We start from the raw sequence: 25,944 nt of genomic DNA on the forward strand, positions 1-25,944 counted from the left end.
ATATACATGTACATATATATATATATATATATATGTACACATACACATACACATATATATTTACACACACACATATATACAAACACATATGTATATATTTGTAACTAATATATAGCAATAACAAGTACTTATTCTGTATAGAACCATCCTAAACAAAATGACTAGAATAAAATGCAACATAGAGGAACAAAGAAAGAGAACTAGGGCCTTGAATGTACACACAGAGGTTGATACAAAGCTCCCAGGGCTATAAGAACTCCTCAGTCATCCCTAACCCATTGTGGACCCTAAGGGCTCGTTCTCCTCACCCTGTTTTGCAGCTCTGTTTAACTGAATTGTGTATTTGAATGGTGCAGGTGTGCCAGCAGAGGCCAGGCTGCCAGCCTCTACAGATTAGGGCTGACTGAGGCACTGGGTGATGAGGTGGCCAAAGCTGACCTGCCGGGAGCCTGGGGCAGCTGCCAGGCCTGGCTATTGCCCTGGTGAGGCACCTAATGGTGCACAGGGAGGGTTTGCCAGCCCTTTGGGGGTGCCCTGTCATGATCTGCACCACTGCCCTGCCACCCTAGAGGAGGAGCAGGGGCCACCACAATAGTGACAGGTTGGAGCTCTGCAACCACAGACAACTGCACTGTAGCTCAGGCAAGGACCTAGGATAAGTGTTCCCAATATGCAGCTTCCAAGCAAAGGGGGAGCGCCTAGCAAGGCTTCTCTCAGCTCTCTCCCACTGCTCTTCTCACAGCAGCCTCGTCCCCGGCTACATGACACGCCAATGTCAGCACTGGCCTTGAGCACATGCAGCCACATCCCTGGGCGGGGGTGGGAGGTGGCAGAGATTGTTAGCACTCTCGGCCTTTACAGTAACACACCAGTGATAACCCAAGAAACCCTGTCTGTAACTCGAAAGCAACACATTGGTGACAAGCCCAGTGTTACAGAAGGAAGCAGTCCTCACCAGTCTCATTTGAGGGATTCGTAGTTAGCTTAATCTTGTGCATTTGAGAAAACATAACTAAAAGGCATCTGAAATACTTTAACATCACTAGGAATACTATCACACCCTGCCTATCTTCAGCTGCAGCCATTCTCCAATGCTTCAGAGAAAAATATATGCAAGAAGTAACTACTCAGAAACCAAGTCATGCACACAGAAAATATTATTTCCTTGCAGGGGACCACAAACACATTAAATTATAAGATCACTATAATGTAACGCAGTGCAGAACAGGACAAGCAGTGATCCTGTCTCTTTTCACACTGCTTTCCAGTTAAATCAAACTACTTTAAGCTCTCTTTATAAAAGGAAGAAATTTTCTTATCCATCTTTTTACCTTACTGTGCTCAGATGTGCCTGGCAAAGTGTGCATGAGACTGACCACGTAGATTCTCTGAAGAATGAGAGAAGAGTAATGTGAAGAGCATCCTCATGAACAATATAGCTTCCAGTTGGTATGGACAATATGGAAGAATGCTTTGGATTCCACAATTGTTCACTGCATAACCTTAAGTCATTCTCTACTCAAAGCAAGGCTGGTTGCAGCCCTGATACAAGCAGAGGAAGAGGAAAGATCTCCTTCTGCATCACATTACGCCCCTACGTCACTGGACTAAGGAGAGGGAAGTATGCACTCTCCAAACTGTACAGCCTCATATGTTCCCTACATGCTTCCACAGCTGGTCCATTGTGTCAGGAATGCAAATGGAATATGCTACACCTCGTTGGGAATGCATGCGTTTTCAGCATTGCAGTACAGTAATGGGAATTTGGGACAGTGGGAGAGCTAAAATCAAAAACCTGGCTCTGCAAAGAATGCTGTGACTGAGTCAGACAGCAAGAACTGTTAAACAACCATAATTACTATATTGTGTTTTAAATGAATTCATAGGTATCTGTAGGGTGCAGGAAAAAAAGGGGGCTGCCATGATTCAGAACTATATATTTAAACCTAAATACCTCCCAGGCTGGGATTTACCTCACTTAACTTTAGCAATCCAAAAAAAAAAAAAAAAAAAAAGTAGTTATACATTCAATATATCAATATTCTCTTTTTAATCAGCAGAGACATAAGAATCTCAACAGCTGCCTATTTTTCTTTCTCACTTTAAGAGGATCCTATTCGATTGGCTAAGTTTAGGTGACAAGATTCCCACCCTTACTGACTATCCTTTACAACCTCAGTGGTTTGATCTGAGGTACTTCCAAATGGGAATTCCTGAGTTTAAAAACAAACAGAAGTAGCAGAAACAACTTATTATCTTGTGTTACTACCCTCTAGACAGAAATAGAATGGTTTGTATAATCATTAAGCAATAAAATTTGTATGCAGCTTCCTACAGGTAATGGACACACAATGGATTTTGTTTCGATCTACATGCACCTCATGTACTGATATGTAAAGAAAGTAAGACCTGCTCCTCTTTCCTTTTTTTTATATGAATGTTCAAAGTTCATATTTCATAAGACTCTCTCTACCCAAACTGAAATTCCTCTCCACTGTTTTAAATATACATGCACATGTAAGCATAAAAGAAACTGTTTAAGCCCTACAACGCATAGAAATTAAATCAGCCGTCAAAAGCATACGATTTAGGATTAATATCCCTATTTTGAAGCCAAATTTTAAGTTTCTACCACTCTCCAATGAAGCTGCTGGAATGATTTAAAAAGATTATAAAAAATGGTTAAAGTGGAACAACTGCATCTTTTCATTCCTTTATCTGCTTACAAACTGCTCATTTATTTATTATTAACTTTGAAAAACACAATACCTTCCAAATGTACTTCAAAAAAGAGAAAACCTTGAGAGAGCTACAAATATAAGCAATAGGTTTCTATGATGCAAATAAACTGGCAACACTAACCTTAGGTGTTTCTACCTATCATGCCTAGATTCATGTTTGGGATTATGTGCGAAATAAACTAATTAAAGCCCAAGACACAAATGAAAAATGTTTAATAGATAGCCATCTGAATGGTGCACAATAGACGGGCAATTCTAAATTATTCCAGAGAACTCTCTCTCAAAAACCTCTCCTGAACAGCACCGTCACTTCACCTACAAAGAACCCTCTAACTAAACAAATCAAACAGTAGCAGTGAGAAGCACATGCAAACCAAGTTGCTTCCTCTGCTTTTTGATTCATTACGGAAGCTCCACTGCAGTTTCTATTCCGTCTCTTCCCTCAATTTCTTTAACTGTACCTCCTTCTGTGAGAAAAGGGATGTAAGAAGAAATAGATGGGAGATGCTTATGCATCTCTGTTTTCTTCTTCTTCCAAAGGCAAATGCGAAGATGTTGCAGCACACTGAGGAGACTGAGGATTGAATCATAAAGGAAGAGGATAGGGAAGTTTCACTCTCGTGGAAAAGGATGCAAAAAACAAGAGTATGGACAGAATGGTGATTAATGCAGGGCACAGATCTTTAGAAAAAATCTGTATTGCTTGTAAAGATGACAGTTAGTGGGAGGTTTTCCTAGCTCAGCATACAAGGCAAATATCAGGAAGGCAGGCTAAAAAGACACCCTTATGTCTTTCTCCATGCTGCCACATTCCCCATGCTTCTCTGTCTTATAAGAACTAATTGTCTCCAGGCTAATACCAGAAAAATTATTTCTCATCTACAGAGTAACACTTTCTAGCTATGCTAACATCCAGTGGTAGCATCCTTAGGCAGTGACAACTCCTCACACCTTCATTATTAAAAGACAACTCCTCCCTTTCACTTGATCCCCTGAGAGCTTGCCTTTGCATAAAAGTTAGATGTTTCAGTACTTCAAAAGAGCAGTTTGACATTAGCAGAATGTGGCAGAGTTATTTTCGTATTGCCTACATTAGGATTGTCTTCTGGCATCAGCAGGGGATCTGGCAGAGCTGCCAACTGCTGAAAGAGACTACATTAAGGGCAAAATGGCAAAGGATTATGATGCAGAAAAGATAGGCTGCATTGTAAGAGAATAATTCACCTCCATCAGGAGCTCTTTAAGATAAATAAAAATCAAAAAGAAATTATTCAAAATGGTACGAAACATATATGACAAAGGATGTACATAGCAGAGACACGGACAGGCAGAGGTAAATAAAAATGACTAAGGTGCAGGAAGAGTTGCTAAAATCAAGAAACATAAACATAAACATAGAAAATCTAAAACTGTATAGAAGTAAAAGTGAGCAATAGAAAGTATGGCATAAGTACTTAATAGTGTTTAGGTGAGAAGGCTGAAATTCTTGATGCCAACAAGGTCAATTTTGATCACATATCTAACAGAATTCATTTATCTATAGAGATGACAGCATATGATAGAATAGAAAATGAATAGGTTAAATATTTAGAGAAGCCAATAAACTCACTGTCAGTAGGAACTCATGACATTAACCCTTGAGCAGTTAGGAAATTAGCTGAACCCTAACCCCTACCCCTAACGCTAATCTCTGAATTCTGATTCTCTTCAGGGACTCCTGGAGAATGGTTGAGACTTTATAGGACTAAAGAAGGGCAAACATAGGGAAAAGGTCTTCTGAGGAATTACAAATACATAGCTTAACTTCAACTTCAATAAGATGATCAAAGAAAAATACTGACCAGTTGTGAGATAATAATAATGTAATAAAAAGCATTCTGAATGGATTTTCAAGAAGTCGAGTATAAAGGCCTTGCCCTAGGCACTGTGGATACGAAACAGCCCCTTGGCTCTCCCAGAGCCAGGGAGCCTTCCTTTACTGCAAACTTTTACTTAAATTGCATTCCAGCCTCACATTCCTGGTCTTAAAAAAGATTTGCAAGAAAATGGTTTCTCATTAATTTTTACATCTGTTGTTCTGATGACTAGTAATTAGTTAAAATAGCACTGTGGCCAGACCTGTCCAGTTATTCCACAGGCTGCACATCTGTCACAGCCTGTTAAGCACTAAATCCAAGTAAAGATTTTACTCACTTTTAATATGATCTGTATAGAGATTACTCTCTACCAGTCTTACCTAGAACATGTGAATTTATCGCTGCTCTTAACAGAGCCTGATCAAATGCCTCCCAAAGAGGAAGACCCAAGACACAGTATTTTGATTGCAGAACTCTATATTGTGATAGATAACTGAAAACTGAAGATCAGTAAAAGTACTCAGTAGATAACAAAACATTCTTGCAGACAAGTCAGAACACAGTGAGGATGCCGTCTCAGGACGCATGCTACCACACATGCTGCGTTCCAAAGAAGCAGATTAGAGCCCTACCAGGAATAAAATATTTTAATAAATGCCCTGCTTGTATTTATAGTCACTTTGTATTGTCTTATTCATCTACATCCTTGGAGTGGCTTTAACGCATGGGAGTTTTTTAGGATTAGGTACTAGGAAGTGGAATTGCTCTAAAAATATTACAGTGAACTTATTTCTACTGTTCACACAGTAGGCAATTATGAACACCATGAATAATGTATATCAATTTCCTAGAATTATCAAACAGAAACAATAACCTCTAAATGAGGTAAGCTACTAAAGAGTGCCTAGAAGGGATTATTTATAAAGGATACATCATAGGCAAATACATGTATTTTGTCAAATACCTCCTTAAATGATTTCAAATTTTAAAAAAGTATTAATTTAATAGAAGAACTAATGTGACAAAATATATGATTCCAAGTAACTTTTGAAGACAAAAAAATTCAAATTATTATCTAGTTTGATCAAAGATTTACATTTAAACCTGATACAAATTCTACACAATATAATCTGAATAACTAAGCATCATTTAACCTGGAGTACAAATTTAAGAAATTTATGTTACCAGATCCTGGTTTATGAAAGACAATTCAGTCTTAACAATCTTTAGGAAAAAGATTAAAATCCGCCAAGGTAATTCTTTCAGGGCAAACTGTGCTTGTATTTCTTTCATCATTGATTTCCACAAAAACAAAAAAACTAGTATATATTTTCAAGAGTGTACATTATCAGGTTGCCTACTTGACTTTACGTTTCATTCTAGAATCTTCAATAGTTTCCAGTTATTCTTTCTTGGAATAATAACCTGTTGTCCAAATAATGATTTTCTGTTTCTCCACGGTTTATTTAGTACCTCTGTTTTCAATAATAAATGCTACTTTTGAATTTACTGGAGTCATTTGCACTGGCATAAGCACCCTTATACCTGGAGGCAGCAAGAGGGAATATATGACTTTAAATAAACCAATTCCTAGGAAAGTTAGAGCGGTAAAAATACCACTTCCCAATGAGCCCCTATAAGTTACTTTTAACTAGTTACAAAACTTCCACATGCCTACTTCAAAATCAACAAATACTAATTTCTGAAACCAAGTTTTAAGCACATTAATTTTGAGTATACAAAAATGATATAATTGGTCCTATCCAAAGCCCTGTGAAATGACCAGAAAGGGTCTATATTTTGCCTTGACCAAAATCTTTAAAGTGATAAAACCAACCTGAACTTCTACTGCTCTCTGTTTTACAATAGCACTGCAAGTCTTGAGAACTTCAGCACGGTTTTGATTTTCTAGAAGCCCTCTCCTCTTTCCTTTCTCCTTTTTGTCCCAATACACACGTATTTGTTGTATATCTTGTGTCTTAAATGTGAATTATTGTCTGCCTTTGGAAAATTATAAATAATTTAAAGACAGCATACACAAAAAAATATGCAGAAAGTAACATACATTTTGAAGTGTCAAATCACTGATGTTAGTTGATATTGCTCTCAGCCAGTCAGCACTCTCCTGGGCTGTATAAAACTGAAGTATCCCAGTACTAACTCCATCGAGTGCCAGCACTTCAAATGCATTAGATCTGCAGTAAGAAGAAACATATCCATAAGGGAAGATATGTCAATTTTCTGAAACTGCCCAAAGGAAAGGCAACAGAAAGAAGCATAATAACGGACAGTATCAGGAGTAATACATACAACAAGTCCTTTCTCTGTACCGATATCTATACGCCCTGGTCATTTATTTGCTGGAGTATAAATATATGTTTATAATTACTGACCTTAATGTGGCATACTGAAGACATATGCATTAGAACTTTTTGAACAACTATAAAAAATCTTGAAACCAAGATGACTTTTTTCCTACATTTCTGGTTTCATTTGGTTTCACTCACTAAGGATATATAAGTTGCAAAGAGTTGACTTCCCTAGTTTTAATTTATTATATTGCTGTAATTTTCTATATAAAATTCTAAGCGATGCTTCCTTTAATCTCCTTTATGACACAGAAAATCTGAAAAATGTACTTAAAATTTTCTTTAAAACATTTTTCAGTGTAAGGCCGTTTTTATAATAGCATCTACATATGCTAATTTCTAATTGCAGTTACTCACTTTTTATGCATCTTATATATAGTACAACTTTGTTCTGAAAATGTCAGTGCTTTCTTTACTACTTTCAGTAAGTTAGGCACCATCCATGTACATCTGAAATCCCACACATCTGGATGTTGGAACTGGATATCATAATTCAGTTTTAACTATTGCATTTTTCAGTTGGAACAACAGAAAATTAAGTAGTGGCACGGAAGTGCACTGGTCTAGATTTCTTTAAAACATGTAACATGCAATATTTTCAGCAACAGAACTTCAGAAAGTGCCATAAACAATATCAGTGCCCACGACTGTCATGAAAATTAGATTTTACTCACATACTACTATAAAACACCATTATAAATAGTTGAAAAGTTGTGTATTTGTTTCTTTTATATGTCATTTGGAAAATATTGCTGCTATCTGGTACATTTGTGGAGCAGATATATTTATACTTATATGGTATATTGGTTTCTTTTCAGGACTAACCTAGAAGAAAATAAGATATTGGCTCAAGGATAGTGCTCTATGAAGTTGCAGGGTTTGCCTGGGATCCTCTGAGGTAAGGCAAAGTCCAGCAATGCTTAGGTTACAATATATGCCAAAATAAGCATTCAAAGTGACACATGGAGGTTACAAGGTATGTTTATTCACGCCTTACTAAAAAAAATTATTAACCTAACATTTGTCATTTATAGGGAGTTTGATGGTGAACACAAAGACTCAAATATATATACTTGCTAAAAATGGTTTTACAAAATTCCCACTAAATACAACATTTACAAGAGAGTATCCCAATAGAAATGTATATATTAGCTAATATGCTTTACTGTTAAAGCATAAGTTGTAAAGCATTATACTTGCCTCTTGCAAAAATGACATTCTCTCTCTGAAGATGTAAGATAGCAACTTTCTCTGTCTGAAGACATACATCTGTTGATTCCTTTGTTTTCTTTTTTTCCTTCACTATTGAATTAGCCCAGTAACTACTAAAATCTAATGACAATGGTGCACTGCTGTGTAACACTCATTGCAAAAGACCTGTCTCCCCTCTTCAGAAAGAAAAATAAATAAATAAATAATAAATAAAATAAATAAAATAAATAAAAAATAAATAAAAAATAAAATAAAAAAATAAATCCTTATATTATCTTCAGAAAAACTGAGTGAAATAACAATCTCTCACATATACTGTTCCTTTTACCTAAAGCCCCCAACAATGCTGAAATGGAATAACTTATAAACTTAAATGGAATGATCTCTTCCACATCCCTTTGAGATAGGGAAGTTCTGTTATCGCCTATGTACTGTAGACAGTGGAGCATGGAAAGAGGCTGAATCTGCTGCCAGGAGGTTACACCATTCACAATGCCTGCTTTAGACATCAAATTTAAATATCAAAGTTAACATACATTTAACCGAAGCAGGAAATAGTAAATACTCTCCACTGAACCCACAGAACGCCTAGGTTTCTAACTCATGCAGAGTAGGAACATAAATGAATGCAATATGAATGCTCTATTCAAGTAGCACAAAGTTATACAAGCGGCTGATGAAAGATCACAGAAGTAAACTCTTCGGCTAGCAACCAATGCACTAGGCAATCAAGATAAAAACAAAACAAAAAACCAAGAATTTTATTATAAAAATGAACTAATCTTCTATAGTTTGAAAGCATGATGCTGGTAATGCTTTAGATGACTCTACAACTCCAGTTGTCACATCCTTTTCCTTACTAAAATATGGTGCTTAGTTATAAAAGCCTGTTGATAGATTCAAACAAATTTATCTAGAGTTCTGAATGCTTCACTCACAGGATATTTACACAGAGTCAAAGAACAGGATTTGAGGGATCCTGAAGGTCATCTAGTCCAATCTCCTGGCTAATAGGTTTAGATCACAAATCTCTGTTCCATGAGAGGACCAAAACTGAGCCAGTATCCTAGATGTAGGTATTTGAGATGTGGCTTTACAAATGCAAAGCAGAAAGGAATAATCACTTCCTCTGATCTGCAGACCATTTTATTCCTAATGCAGCCCCATTTGTGCTAGCCTTCATCACTGAAAGTGCTTACAGCTGACTCATGCTCAATGTGCTGTCCATTAGGATCCCCAAGTCCTTCTGCAGAGCTGTTACCTAGCCAATATTGTTGCATGGGCTTACTCTGACCTACGTGTAGGACTTTGCATTCGTCTTTGCTGAACTTCATGAGATTCCTGTTGGCTCATTCTTCACTTTTTTAAGGTCCCTCTTGATGGCAGTCTTACCCTCAAGCATGACTACTGCTCCTCCCCGTTTGATGCCATCCATGGACTTGATGAGGATGCACTCTGTCCAGCTGAGCAGATTACCAGTGAAGATGTTAAAAATTACTGACCCCACTACAGACACCTGAGGAATAATACTTGTAAACAGCCACCAGATAAACTTTGAACCATCAACCACTGTCCCTTGAGCCCAACAGTCTAGCCAGAATTTCATCTATCTATCTTTTAGTCCATCCATCTAGTCTATTCTCCTCAGTTTGGCTACAAGGATGCTATGGGAGAGTACAGAAAGTCTTACAAAAGTCAAAGGTAAATAACTATGCCACTATGCATAGTAGCTATGCACAGATGTTATGTCGGTGCTCATCTCCTTCATCTCCTTTCAACTAATAGCTCAACCACCTCTTCTCCTGACCGCATGTCTGTGACCAGGATAGCTGCATCCTCCCTCAGGAGCTCTCTCTGGTTCAAGGCCTCTGATGTACCAGAGGTGGTCACACTGCCTGGTATAGGGAACAAAGACCTGTGGTGCACCACCACCACTGCTATGTTGACACTGCTGTGTTACACTGCTATGTAAAACCAGAAAGCTGGTTTTACCAGTAAGCGGTCTCCTTTGAAGCAAGTGACTGAAATGAAATAGAAAAAGAACAAGCAAAGTTTACAGGTGCCAGCCAATAAGTCTGTCCTCGTAATACGGTGATTTTGTTCTCAACATATGCCACTTTATTGTGATTATTGCTTGCCTTTAATTACAGTAGTTTCCCTCCACAAATCACATAATGTATTGTTCTATTTCACATAATGTATTGTTCTATTTTACTCTGTGGTTTGAAAAGTATAATATATATAAGGCAAAAAGTAAAAACAAAGATCCAAGCCAAAAATAAAAGCTAAATAGAAAACTATTGAATGTTGATTTTTTTTCTTTTCTTTTTATGTGAAGTAATCAATAAATAATGCAAGCAGAAAGACAGTATTGAAATTCTGGAGAAAATAAATCCTGGAGACTTAAAGATCATGCCTTTCTCTATTTCTTTAAAGCACGGGGGAAGGGAGGGAGAAGAGGCACCAGTATGCACCTACTCCTTTTAGCTGAGATTTCTATTTAATACTGAAAAATAGGTTTGAGAGGTCTCAAGATGCTATGTAGTCATCTCATCACCACAAAATATTATGAGACATGCCTTTTTTGGCTATTTTTCCCTCTGTGGCGTCAAACCCTTTGAAAGATACAGCTAGAGAAAATTCCCATTTCTTCTTTTCCTCTTATTACTGTACTGATTATTGGAAGTAGAATCAGAAACGGACTACAGTTCTTAAAGCATGGTGATATTTAGAAACAGCAGGTAAGGAATACTGACTGCAAAGTACAATTTATACAAAACTATATAGAGGGTAAACATGCTTCAAATGTTTCTGAGACTCTTTAAATGCCCCCTGCCACCAAAAAACAAACAAATAAACAAAAAAATCCTAGAAAATAGAAATATAAGCAGTTACTTCTCTGAGAAAGATTGTGTGTTGATGCTTTACTCTCGGTATCATTTCAAATATAGACTGGATGACACTATCAAGAATTTTACATAACTATTTTAAGTGACTACCAAAGCTCATCAAAGTCGTCTCTGAATCAAGTAAAAGATAAAGTCCTTCCAAACACAGAAGTCTCCACTTTAATAGATGCATCAACTTTATGGAATTTTTCCCACTTTGATATGATTGGTAGTATTCTTCACCACAAAGCAGCAATCAGTGAATGTATCGTGTATAAATAGTCTTACTGAGGAAAGTATCATTTAAACTCCCAGGCTGAGAAAACTGAAGTCCTTTTTCTCATCTTGAAAGACTGGAGTTGGATGATTTTCTCCAACGTAGCCTATTCAAAGATAGCATCATTCTGACTGTGAAGCCACAATCATTTAGAGCCAGTTATCATTCTCCAACATTTAAAATATCTTATCTCTTCCCCAGGTGTGGAAGAAGGATTCTAATAACAAAGATTAATTGTTAGGTATATGTTGCACATATTAAACGTAAAATATCATTTTTGCCGATATGTGACTTCTACAGCTAAAAGTATAAACACTTCAGACACAGGAAAAATTTTGATGAAAATAGTCTCCTTTTAATACTTCATATTATTTGTTAGTTTCCATAGCTTTCTCTCATTCTGTGTTTATGAAGTCGGATAACTACTAAATCTGTCCATACTGTTTTTAACTGGACATTGCAAGAGTGTGAATAAGAACATTTAGAATGTTTGCTTTTCCTACTCCTAAACTTTAGGGACACATTATCCTCACATTTCTTTGTTACTATTTTCAGCCTTTTACCTATAACTTTTTGTTTGTTTGTTTCTTGTAAGCATATCCGCTCAGGAGCATGTGGCACTGTTTTCTGTATTCAGCCTATTTATATCCCACTTTCACAGTGAAATAATGCATGAATCTGCATCCCTTGTCTGTTTTGGGGTTTGTTTATTGCATTAATTTCTTGTAATAAAATAATACTGTTTTAGTGAGAATGGCAGTCAGAATAACAGATAGGCATTGATAGACTTAAATTCGCTTCCTGACTTTGACACTTCTTGGCAACTAATAACTGACTCTAATAAAACTTAAAATGGCCATTGGGATTTTTGCCATATAGAGCCATTAGCTATTAAAGAAGTGTTAAGTGAAAAGATTTTTATGACAGAAAATGCCTTCTCAGTGCCAGCTGAAACAGAAAAAGCTAAATTTCTACTTTTTTAGAAGCTAAGAATTTCAGCAAAAGATATTTTAAGATTTTTAGTATCTGCAGCTTGTGAAACAGTCTATCCTTTAGATTTATCTCAAAGTTAAACAATATTTCCTTAAAAAAAAGCCTAGATGCTTGTTTGACAGCAGCTGTTTTATCCAAAGAAGTTTTATACGATGTTGTTACAGATAGAAGCACTTGGTCAGCTTTACATCTTCTCAGGCCCTAACTCAGTCTTCCTCCCTGTTTGTACATTTTTGATGACTGACTTCAAATTTTCTTACATTTCTTATAGCATTTTTAGTGCCTTATCTATATTACCATATGGCTTTCTTGCTAGAATTTCTATTTCTATTTCGGCTGCAGTTTTATGGATTATAGGTGGATATGAACAGAAATTCCCAAGAAAGAACTCTCTGAATCTTTATCTCTTTGAAATTTAATAAATGAGGAGTTTTAGGAGTGTAGATTTTATATAGTACCTTATTTTCAAATAATGATCAAGCTGCTTATACAACTGCACTATTAGCAGAAACTATGGAGTTTCTGCTAATATAATTATATAATATAACTAAAAATATATCAAACTATTAAGCATAAACTTGGATTGCATTTCATGTTTGTTCTAGCTGAACATTGTGCTTCTCATACTGTAACTTTGTTTTCTTTTGTATTAAACTTGGAGTAGCAGAGTAAGATAACTGAAGTGGCACAGAGATTATGCTTATACAGAAATTTTCTTAAGTGATTTGCCAGTCGAAGCAACTCCCAGCTGTATCCCATCAGATCTATAACAATATGTGCATAAAAAAGGTGAGTGGGGAGATGGGATAGTTTTAGTATTGACTGGGTCTCTTATCCTGTTCTTCATGAAGTCATGCAAATAGTTACACTGGCACTACGAAGAGGATAGAACAGGATACAACAAATAGCTGAAGGAGAAACAAGAGTGGAATGCAGGTATGAGAAACTTTAATTGGCTTTGCTGCAGGGAGAAAAGTCTGTGGAATTATAGTCTGTCACACTCAGCATGCTTTATTTGTATAGAAGTAATAGATCAAAGAAAGAGGTGGAGGAGTTTTGCTGGAAAACAGGAGCAGCTTGAATTACGGAAAACTATATGCAATATCACTGTGCTACTATCCTCTGTTGAGTACAGCACGTCTAGTAGGACTGGTCACTGTGGTGAGCTGGACAATAGGGTATATTGTGTGCTTATGAGTAAGTGTTTTATAATTTCAGTGTAATTATAGTTAGGGATAAATCAAGTGAGATGCATTTCACCCCATTTAGGCATGTAAAGTTCTATTGCCTAAGTATACGGATGAGCGGCAACAGACAGAAGTTGTTGGCAAATTAGATATGATGATTTTTATTTTTTTTTATTTATTTATTTTTGCCATGGAGGCGATCTAATACCGACACAGGTGCCAGTATCAAATACTGCCACACTGCTGCTGTGGACTCTTCATTCTGGGAAGTGTGTGAGACTTGATAGGGCATGGCCCTGAGCAGTATGATCCCATTAGACCTACTTGGAGCAAGGAATTGGACTAGATGACTTCCAGAGTCCCTCCAACCTAAGTTATTCTGTGATTCTATATGTAAAGCACGCTTAATTCAGGAAAAAATTTGTAGTATCATAAGTAAGTGCACAAGATAAGTGAGGTGCACCATTCTCTGGAGATACTTGTTTCTCTCTATTGACTCTAAGGTCAGTTCAGGGATTCAGCACATTTGTAGATGAGCAACTATTAGATCGTACAGTCAGAGAGCATCAATTTCATCCATTAAGACCCAACCCTATAAAGATCTTAAGCATGTGAATAGTCCCACAGAACTTAGCTGGAATGTTGACTTGCCTTAAATTAGAGACATGCAGATCTTTGTAGAATCAGAGCATAATCACATGTTAACACAACTTAGAAAATGCAAGGAAATATTACTAAATATGAATTGAAAATGACAAAGTAAAAAAGCAGACAAGATTGGTCTCGTTCATCTTATTGAATCAACAGTTGAAATAAATACAAGTAAAGGTTAAAATAAACTCCTTCAGCTGTATTTTTAAAAAATCTTAATGTAAGTATTTATACCTTCTTCTAATCACTTTGATGATACAGAAGCATGTTATTTTCTAATTGCTTTCAGCACAATGGGAGTGTGTGAGAAATGCGAAAATTTTAAATAATAAACCATCGTACCGCATTCTTTGTAGGAAGACTAGTTTTATCTTAATGATGTCTTTACAGATGACTTGACAGGTCAATGGCTTCAATCTCATACAAAATATAAAGGTGTCTCTAGGTATTTCTTGACACATCGGATGGCTAATAAAATCTACATTTAGATAACAACTATTGCACTGCGCTGCCACTGTAATGCTCGTTCAGATTCAGGTTCAGTTTCCTCTCATGCCTTTGTAAGCCTTTTGGCAAGAGGACAGTCTATAGCCCATGACAACTGAATTCTATTAATTAGTATCATGAATACAGAGAATATCAGGTACATTTTGTTTAAATTATATGCAAAGTATTACTTCTTCAACACTTTCAGCCTCTCCACATGATTTAAACATACAGTTTATATGGTATATGAAATTCAGATATGTTTGTTAGGGAAGAAAAGATGTTCATGTGCATGATTTACACTTGTGGTAGATTTCTTTGAAGTCTAGAAACCCTTCGCTTTCAGAAGGAAGAGCAATACAGCTTGCCTTTATTTTTATTACTATTATTATTATTATTAATAAGCTAATATAGTGTAAATCAGATTTTTTCCATAACACACCTCTGAAAACAGTCATTTCCTGAACAAATAGGTATTTTGAAAAACAAAAGCAATAAAGCTAAGTAATGAGCATCACAGACTACTCACTTCAATATATTCAGCTCACTCCAGACTTACTTTTTGCCTATTTTGATGCTAAAGTTAGTGCGAAGCAAGCAGGTCTGCCATTGAAAAGAAAGGCTATTTATTGAAGATATCTGGGGGCAGAGTCTTCCTGAGATAATCCTGGTGGATTAGAATTTAGTATGTTCTCAGCAAGCAGAAGAAAAGGCAAAATAAGTCTCACCTTCTCCAGAAAGAAAAAAAGTAATAATTCTTTGAGCTCAGTGGTAATATTAATATTAACAACCCTTGGACAGTATTTATCTGTTTCTCTTTTAGAGGGGATACGAAGAAGATTTTCTTCTGCTTGCCTTTTCTTCTGCTTGTTAATAACATGTCAGACTGCGATCCATGATTCTGTCTTCTAAGGAGTGCTATTTACTAGAAGAAGCACAAGTGAAGAGGTATGACATTAATGCAACACATAACCTTTGGCAATAAGGGGAAGTGGTTCCTGAATACGTGGATTCTGAAAAGAATGAGGATGCTTCATTTTTGCTTATGGCACACTTAATTGCAGTACAGATTTTAAAGCTAAAATTCAGCTAAATATTTCGAGGATGAGGATTCAAAAAATAAGTCAGGTCACTCCTCTTGCCATGCTGCCTTCATGCTGCTGAACAAATTAAAGGGATCCATATGAGCTGTAAAGAGTATGTAGATAGACTGCTCCATACTGCAAAGAAACAGCAATTTCCTTAATTTTCATGTCATTGATTTTTTGATACACTTTTAGACTGCAAACATCTGGCATCCTAAAGGATGGTTAACTTTTGGCTTAGACGTTCTACTTCACTTGCTGCACAAGGAACAGGTACTAAAATGCTCCCTTTCTGAGAATCAGTACTCAGTGCTGATCTCTAATTCTATGCAGCGCAGCTCCTGTCTACCTTTTCCTTCCTGCCCATATCTTGATTTTAGCCTGAGTTGGCAGCTCATTTTAGCCATGGGTATGTCAGTCTCTCTGGGGAGACATTCGCAGAATGCCTAGTCACTTCTTGGACATCTCTGTGTTTATATTCTGCAGAGCAGGCCTCATTCCATAGCCTGTATTCACTTGTTTCCTGACAACTGATTTTCAGAATGTCTTGCTGCTTGAGCAGAATTGACAAACTATAAGTTTTCCTTAAGGATTAAACTTCCCTGTTACAGTGCACTGGAAATATTTATTTTAATGGTGCTTTTAATGAAAAACACACATAACAGTCTTCAGGCAGTTCTTAAAAAACTGTGTATAGCACAATTTAAAAAAAAAAAAAAAAACTAACTTCATGGCTTTTCCTTTCACATATTACCTGAAAAATATAGTAAAAACCAATTCATTTTCCTATGCCTCACATTCCAAAAGACAGAAAAAATATTTCATGGAGTGCTCCAAAGATCAGTGAGTTCAGACTAAAGGTTAAAGAACAGAATCTCAAACAGGCTTAGTACCAAGTTGCTTAGTACTTTGTAGTTGTATTCAGAAACCAATAGGCATGGTAGAAATCACAAAACATTGCCCATAAAGATATATATATATTTTATTGCAAGGCTATCAGGTCTAAAAGTCATTGAAAATTAATTACATTTTCCAACTCTATGCAAATGGAAAAAAAAGTTGAAATTCCTTAAGGGCCAAAGGAAAGCCAAACTGCCAATCCTAGAAATACTATAGATAGAAATAGCAACAGCAAACAACAGTACAACGTCTTTAGAGAAAAGAGAAAAAAATAGCCATTTCTTGAAATTATATGGAAATTTGACTGGGAGTATACAGAACAGCTTTTTGAGTAAGAAGCTGACACTTTAACAGAATAGTAAATCATGTTTTGAGGATAGAGGAATTAAAAGGGACATACAGATTATTATGTCCAGCGCTTTACAATCATATGCAAGAATATCATATATAATCTCCCTTATTGCTACTGAGTGCTATCTTAATGACTACTTAGCTAGGATAAACTCCATTGTCGAAAGACAGCTCTATGCCGTTTTGATGGTCAGAAACAATCTTCTAATTTTCATCCTAATTTATTCATGGCCAGTTAATATCCTTCTGCTACTGAGTCAATAGTTTTCTTTAACTTAACAAGGCTTTGTCCTTCCCAGTGTTCTCTTCTTCCTTTCAGCCCATAACCACAATATGCTTACAAATAAGAATAATATGATCTTTTCACTTTGTATATAATTAACTAAAAGCACTATACACTTATCTTCTGAATCCATTCTAGTTGGAAATTGTATGTTTTAATTTGAATAATGAGAACTGTATGTAAATTGTAGATGGGGTCTTAGCAGTGTTTGCACAATGGTATTAATGCTTCTCACTTCTGGAAATTATTTCTCCTGTTACATTCTAAAATATCTATTCCTCCTTTTTGTGCCTGCAGGATAGTGGTGTTTCTGACAGTACCCAGTCTTTGCTTCATCCGCTATCATCTACCAAGAGAGTCCCGAATTGCACAGGGTTTTTTGGGGTTATAGTTACAATCCCAAATGCCATCTCCCTGCACTTTGTACTGGTAGGTTGCATCCTATTTCCATTAGTTCCATCTTTTTATAAGACATTATAAAGAGGCTCCTTTTCTGTACTATGATCCTGATTCTCTGTCACCAGTGAGTTTGATTAGTGTAGTTCTATATTCTGCATCAACAGTAGCCAAATCAGTCCTTAAGGCACCCTACTAATAATGTCTCTCCAAACCAAGACTTTCTTTTTCATTACAATTTGCCTTTGTCTTTTCCTTTCACCAGGCTTTACTGTCTGCCATGGTTTCCTACCCTACTGGCCCTTTTTCTTGAGTTAGATTCCAGTCTGGTTGTGATATTTCATATTTACATACCCACTCTTTGTTTAATTGCTACACCTTCCTTATCTCAAAATGGTTTGCTTCATTTCTTACTGTCCTATTTATTTACATAATTAAAGGCATTTTGTTAACCCACTGAATTGTTAAAATGGGAAATAAAAGACTTAAGACAATTAGCTCTCTTAAAAACCCAGTGAGCCAATTATAAAAACAAAACAAAACCAACAGCACACTGCAATAATCACAATGACCAGAATACCAAAAAATAGAAAATAACATCAAAATCTAATTAAGTTGTTTTTGTAATTGAGATCATAGATACATGGGCTCATAGCTGCTGGGTGTGAGCTACTTCCAGTTCACTCATTTCTTGAATTTAGTTTCCATCTACTTCCAAATAAGCAATTTTTTTCCATTCTCTAAACTCATAATGTTCCAGAGGTTATAGATATACAAAATTAACTTCTTAAAGCTCTGGTCAATGCAGCAAATAAAGGTGATTGTGTAGTACTGTCAGTATCTGCTAAAAGGACTACAAATACTCATCTGCACATTTTTCTAAAGTTTTAGACATTCTCTAAGAAAACTGAAAGGCTATAGATTAATGGAACTATTTTCTCTGTCTTTTATATAACTACAAACTCATGAACTACAAGCTACTTTGGGTCAGAAAGACTTATTGACCTCAGTATTTCACTGTTAAACATATTACAATTAGTGACCAACTCTATCCATAATGTTTCCATCATCAAGTAGCAATTAATAGCATTCACAGGAACAGAGTTTTCACAGTATATATTACTGTAATATCTACACAGAAAACAGGGTATTTAAGACACTGATGGACTGATGAGAACTGTAAAATGCTAAAAGTGGTGATGCTACATTATAAAGGTAAGCACATAAAGAAGTTGTTGATTTAGTAAGCTACCAAAAAGAGTACACTAATCTACATGCTACATAGAAACATTCAGACAAACTCAAATCATATCAGCAATTTGAAATACACTAATTAGGGGTGACATGGATAGTTAATATTTCTTGCCCATACTCATACCCTCTGAAGATATTGCTAGAAAAATCCTGCACTGAGAAGGGAGGACACATCTACTACATTTCTTATATTTCCTTTAGGTATTCTGGGACTGTGTTTCTTCTGGTTATTTTTTTCGCAATAGGGTAAACACTTTTCATAGACTTGTCCTTTGCAGTATTTGTAATCATTCCTCTTCATACTTACAAAGAAAGAAATAATTTCTTCCCATTCTCTCTGGTTTCTATTAATATCTATGGTGCTGACAAAATCTAACATATATGAAAAAATTTACTCTTTGGCACTAAGTCAAGAGACTTAAGACTTCATGAGAAAAATCAAATGAAAAATCAAGTGAAATGAAAAGTCACAGGTAACTCCTTTTCCTTATAGTGAACAACAGAATAACAATCAAACATACAGTTTTTCCAGGCCATCTGATGGCACAAGAGCTAAAAGCATACATTTTCTTGCCAAAGTTACCAGAAAACTCAGAGGAAGTACCAAGCTATTTAAAATGCATAGTTTAACCACGAAGCACATGATACTACTTAATCTGATTAGATTAGATTAGACCTGATGTAATACCACACTAAATTTACATTATAATCTAACAGACAACTCTGTCTTATAAAATGTTTCTCATCCAAAAAAGGGCCAAAGACATTTAGCAAGATGCTGACATGCTATACATTGATATACTCAATATTTTTTTAAAGTGAAGGCAACAAAAAGATGCCCTTCAGTAACATATTAGACTCTATTTGAACTCACGATAGGCAATCTCTTTTTTGCTCATAAGGTTGTCTGAAGGCTGGAGACTATTTACAACTATTTACTAGAAAAAAGAAAGCTGAAAATTATGGTGGACAGGAAATAGAAAGTGAAGAGGTCATCCAAACTGGCTAACAGCAGCTTTCCACATCAGAAGAGCAAGAATAGTTGGGCTTAAAGATGCTATACATATACTGTACAAAACTATATATTAAAACAAGCCACAGCAATTCGGCAATTGATTTTAATAACAAAAGAATGCTAAGTCTGCTGCAGCCATCTGCAAGAGTTTCAGAGGTGAAAAAGCTGTTTTTCCATCAGGGGAAAGGAAGATCCACTTGGCTATCCACTTGGCTGATCCAAGTCTATCCACTTGGCTGAGTAGATAGATAGCAAGATAATCCCACAGGCTTTAATAACCTTTCCCAAGCCATAACATTTTGCGTAGTTGCAAGCAAATTCCTAAAGCCAGCAATACCTAGTTCATTGTGATACAAAGAATGATACAGACCACTCTTTCCAAGTTTAATCGATGTAGAGAGTGAGGGAAAAGGCCCTTCATACAGTTCACCCAGCAGAAGAGAAAACAAACAGCTGTGTATGTGATAGTACAGAAAACACTTCCAATAGTTCAATGATATGGTTTTAAAAACAAGAGCGGCTGGTCCAGTGCCACTGCACCTTCTTGAGATCAACTGAGATAATACTCAGAGCATAATATATAAAGAAGGATTACAGCAAAATAAAGCTGTGACAAAGAACAGGAGGGATTCAGAAAACAGCAAGGATGACATATAGATTAATGAACTCATTTAATACTGAAAAGGTAGGCATGCCGTTTACCATGCAGACAAAATAAATATTCAGAGAATGGTAAAAATAGCAAATTGGGTCAGATAGACCCATGATACATTCAAGGAGATTGGCATGGACTCATTCAAATGAATTTAGACTGACGGCTGAAATGTGAAAGGGAGTAGTAGAGATACGTAGATATGGTTGAAAGAAGGGACTTTAACCAGACTGATGTTACCTTTTGTACTTCTAGTTGTTTATGGGTTTCATTTCATGCAAGGCAGACATTTGATTTTAGAATGTAGAAGATAAATGCTGGAACTTATGCTTACACAAACATGGAGAAATGTAAAAGAAAGAGTAATATGTGAGATAACAGTAAGAATATAAGCATGTATTTCGGAGGAGGAGAGAACAGGGTAAGAGCAGTGTGGTATCCCTCATATAAGCATATGACATTAGTAAGAGCATGGGAATGGCCCCATCAGCAATTAATCTCAAGGTGCTATTCCTTCAATGCTCATGTGGCTATTCCTACCGGATTACCAAAAAGTAAAGAGCAGCAGCAAGGTGCATAACAGTAAAATTGAAGTATCCTGTGATAGTGACAGGCTCTACAGAATGACTCCAACTTCCTGTAGTGTTTAAAAGAAAAAGCAAAGGAACAGTAATAATGGAAAGCTGTGTATAGAAAGTATATACTGGAGCCAGACGCATCACAAGAGACTATGTCTGTCCAAGGCTGAGACTGAAAAGTACTAGGTTTCTCATTCCTTACATGAAAAATACTTATAAAAGAAGATGTTTTATTTCAAGGTAATCTCAAAATGCATACATTGCTGACATTTTCTGAACTTCAGACTGCTTCATCTAATGCACAGTGCACAGAACAGGAGTGAAACTGCTTCTAGCTAGCATGGTGATAACAGAGTTCAGTCATTTAAACTTTTTAACTTCTTCCCACTTATCCTTTAAGTGTATGAGCATTGATCATAAGAGTTGATGCCTAAATATGCATGCAGACATTTGTTAGTTTAATCCACAGGAGAACTTCTAAGCCTTGTTGTGATATATTTATTTCGGAATGGATGGAGGCCTGTTATAGATTTGGAAGAGTGACCATGTGAACTTGTCAGTTGAAGGAGGGAGGAAGACAGTGATGGAGAAAGCGATGAGAGACTTAGTAAAGAATGGAATTAAGATTTAACACAAAGATTAGGGAAGAATCTAAAACTCTTCTGGATAGATTATGATTATTTGATCTGTGATGCTTTAACATAAAGTCTGGGAGAGGAGCTGCCACTTAATTCAGCTGACAGTACGCACTTTTCCTTTCACATCTCTTTGTTAATTCAGTAAAATCAATTCTTCTATCTTATTCCAAAGCTGCTTTATAAACCATTGCTTAGGTCTCTGAGATGCAAAAAGATTCTGTGATCAAAAATATAATGTGCTATACTCTGTACTTTATTAAACTCTGTTACAGTCAATATGAGTTTCCATATGACAAATATGTAGCATAGTAACAAGAACTGTGCAGTATCTCCTTATTTTTTTAAAAAAGGTGTTAACTGACAATATCAGAACGTGGGACTATAGGAGTATTCTGTTACAGAGATACGGAGTGAAATGTAATACCTTAAAAATTAATTCAGGTAATGCCAAGCTTAACCTCTGAACTATCTTCTGATGGTAGCTGTACTGCCAAGACAAAATGGGCTACGGAAACATATTTTATGAAGCTATGTTTACCATACTGTTTTACTTTGTCTTTGGTAATCACCATGCATGCCATAAATCTCAAAAGAAGATGGATAGCATATTTTTTTTAATAATAAGAACTAAAAACTTTCATAACTCAAAACATTATTGCATAGCCAACACTCCATAGCAAAATACTAGATCCACCTGGCTAACCCAGTGCTTCCCTTTTTAGATTACAAACCTTAATTTATCTGTTCCAGCTTTGTACCTTGAGATTCGAGACATTGACAGAGGAACTGATAAGGTGTCTAGCCAGCGCTTCTCATATTTTGGTTCGTTAGCTATGGGTGAAGAAGGTGATGATGGAGCCTGTACAAAATAAAGGAGAATCAGTAAGCACAGTTATCAGAAAATACAGTGCAAAAAACATGAATATGCATCTCTGTCTGTGCTTGTCTCAGAAGTGAATAATATGTAGCAATAGAACAATTCAAGAAATTCAGGATCTAGTAGAAAAAGTTAAAAAAGCTTTTATGTAAGAAAAGAACACTCGCCATCTTGATACTATGCTTGTGATTTAACTTCAGCATTTCCTTAACCTGAAATATATTTTTTGTTAAAATTGGTAACTGTCAATAAAAGGATATTTGCTTTATTTTAATCATAAATGTTCTAGATTTTGCCTGAACACAACATGAAACATATTTTTTGTTTAAATTCATCTGGTCTTTACAACTCTTTCATGCATCTAAACAATCTTCAGGGAAAAAAAAAAAAACAGAAATAAAGTAAAGGTAGTCAAGCAAAATACTGGTTTCTTATTTAGGCATCGTGACTTTTGTCCATAGTGTTATTAAATTACAGACTTTAAATCTTGAGTTCATGTTATCATTATCCATATATGGACTGATGAATTTTACAATTTTATCTTTGAAGTTTTCCTCCAAATATTTCTTCTAGGAAAGATTGCTCACTCTATTTAAGCAGTAAAAGATGTCCAGATCTCAGAAGAGAAAATATGCACTTGTACGACCTACTCAGTTCATGTTACGAGAACAAACAAAAGAAAATAACGTTAAAGTAAATGTGTGTAAATGCCATTGCAAACTAAGTTAGAGGAATTAGAATGGACATACTGTTATCGATAAAAGAGTCTAGCCAAACCTAAAGTAGAGATTATACAGAGATTGTTCAGTGTCCTAATATATATAACCTCTTACGTATCACAGCTAATTATTTAATTGGTTCCCAAAGACAACACAGAATGAAACATGATTAAAAGAAAGTATATTTTAGATTGCAAAAGTTGTCATAGAATCACTAATACTAAAATATATATACACACTGGTGTATCTATATGTAGTTTGTTCTTTATGGCATCATGTCCAGATGTTTACACCATTTGTGAAAATAGACGTTTACACCAGTGAAAGTACAGATATATGCCCAAATTTAGAAGGAAATACTGGCATCTTGTTTTGGTTGCAATTGATTTGAAAATTGTCTTTATAGGTAAAAATCAGTTAAATTAGAAATAGCCGAGTAACTGCTAGAATTCATTGCTCAGAGTACCACTCAGGATTTATGATCATGATTATGTACTGCAAAATGCTTATTAAATGGGAATGATAGAACAGTTAAGGAGCTTCTTACGGAGCGCATAAAAATGATAACTCAGAAAGTTTTCATTGGTGCTTTTATCTCCCCACTGTCATGACATCTGAGCATTGCACACTTTTATAAAGATAGCAATATTATTTACAGAGAAGCAGCTGAGAAGGACTCACAGACATCATAGATGTTAAGGTCAAAGCTAGGCATCTGTGTTCTCTATCTCCAAACCAAAACTATTTATCCCAGGTAGTACAGAGAATTTTTTGGTGTAGAATGTAGTTGAAAGCTGATTATTTTAATAAAAGTCACAAATACGCACTGAGTAGTACTTACAAAAGCAAATAAACTACAAGATGACACAGCTTCAGCTCTTTTAAGCCCAGGTGTTCAAAAGTAATAAAACTTACTCAAAATAAAAAAGATTCTGGGAATTGTTTTATTTCTAGTTCTTATTCTTGCTCATAAGCTTCTAGGATTAACATGTTTTCCTAAAGCTCTTACAGTATGCAAGGGCTGATCTTTCTATTTATTTCTTTAAACAAATCAGAATAGTGAGTTTCATATTTTAACAGGACCACTGAGAGTTAGTGACTGAGGAACATCTTCTAGTAAATGAAAAATTTGTAATGAAATTACCAGAATTGGTAATACTGAAATATCTCTTAAGCTGCAAACTATTTGAGGAAAAGAATTTCATTTAGAGTATTTGCAAAGTCCCTAGGAAAATCCCGCTTTCATTTGACTGAGATCTCCTGGTGTTGTTGTAGTATGAATATCTAACAATCAAGTTCATAGAGTAATTCTGTTCTGTACAATTAGCTTCAAAAGGCTAAGCTGTCTCCAAAGATTCGTTAAAATCTAATAAGATCATAGTGAAGAATCTGTTGCATATTTTTGAATTCTGTACAAACGATTTTGTGATATAACCACATGCAATCTGAAGTTGAAATGATTGGCACAATCTAAAGTGTTTGTCTAAGAATAAAGCTGAAACGTCTAAGAATAAAGCTGAAGGTAGTTTATTACAGTGGAACATAAATGCTCGAATACAATCACTGAATTTATATCTAGGAATCAGAAAGTAAAGAAATACCACAATTTCTGAAGCATCCTCACCTATTGTTCCCATCCTCTCCACTCTCTAGGTACGGATCAGGTCTAGATAATTTAAACATAAAGTCTTGTCTTTTTTCTTGTGAATTATAAGTTGTACTCTTTTAAGCTGACTGCTAAACAACATCCTGTAAAATTTTAGGCAATTTAAGATCATTTGGTAGATAAGAATTCATGGGGGGACAACTCTCGCAGTGTAATGTTTCCATTTGGTACCTTACATTGCAGTCAAATGCTTTAGCAAGATACCAGTACAAAGAATGAATATCTCAATGTAAGCAAAGAACAGAATTTTAGAAAACCCACGTCACAATTCCTCGTTAGATTCATAAATTGAAGGAAAACAAATAGCCAAAAACAGTTGGACAAAATCTATTAATCTCAAAGTTACGATACTACAGTAGGAGAAATATTAATATAGTTGATGTAAACTCTAAGAAAATTTGGCTTCCACAGACAATTTCAGATATTTGAGAAACACATCAGAAAGAGTAATGGCTTTTCCAGTTCTGGACTACTTACAGTTGAAGAATCCCTACTGTGGTGTGACTTGGTCTCTAACGGTGAGGAACAGGGAAAGGATACAAAGGGGTCAAGCTGCTGACATTCTCAAATGTCTACTTCATACTAAAATGTATTCTACTATCCAGTTTATGGTAGAGCACAAAGTAGAGATTGACTCGTCTTTACCTTCTTAAGGGAAAAAGAGGGCATACATATGGCCATAGGCCACGACACAAAAACTAAACTCTATCATAGGACCAACAGTTCATTTTGTTCAGTTTGTCCAATAACCTATTACACTTCAATCTGAAACTCATCCTTTGATGTATCCCCGTCAAAACTAATGAACACTTGGATACACCTAACAAACTGGGGAACAATCCAGGCAACACATCTTTTGCAAACAGAGGT

General features: G+C 35.7%; 1 protein-coding gene across 11 annotated transcripts in view; it reads right to left on the bottom strand.

Moving 5' to 3' along the window:
* SNTG2 (syntrophin gamma 2) overlaps positions 1-25,944 on the bottom strand; it is a 285,354-nt gene that overhangs the window by 62,622 nt on the left and 196,788 nt on the right. For all 11 annotated transcript variants that reach the window (XM_068937274.1, XM_068937273.1, XM_068937268.1 and 8 more), the window contains 2 exons: positions 22,544-22,671; positions 6,663-6,792 (listed from right to left, as the gene is read on the bottom strand). In XM_068937274.1, coding sequence (XP_068793375.1) covers positions 6,663-6,792; positions 22,544-22,671 — 258 coding nt within the window. The remainder of the gene's footprint in view (positions 1-6,662; positions 6,793-22,543; positions 22,672-25,944) is intronic.

This window comes from Struthio camelus, chromosome 3 (genome assembly GCF_040807025.1).
Source record: "Struthio camelus isolate bStrCam1 chromosome 3, bStrCam1.hap1, whole genome shotgun sequence".
Taxonomy (NCBI): domain Eukaryota; kingdom Metazoa; phylum Chordata; class Aves; order Struthioniformes; family Struthionidae; genus Struthio; species Struthio camelus.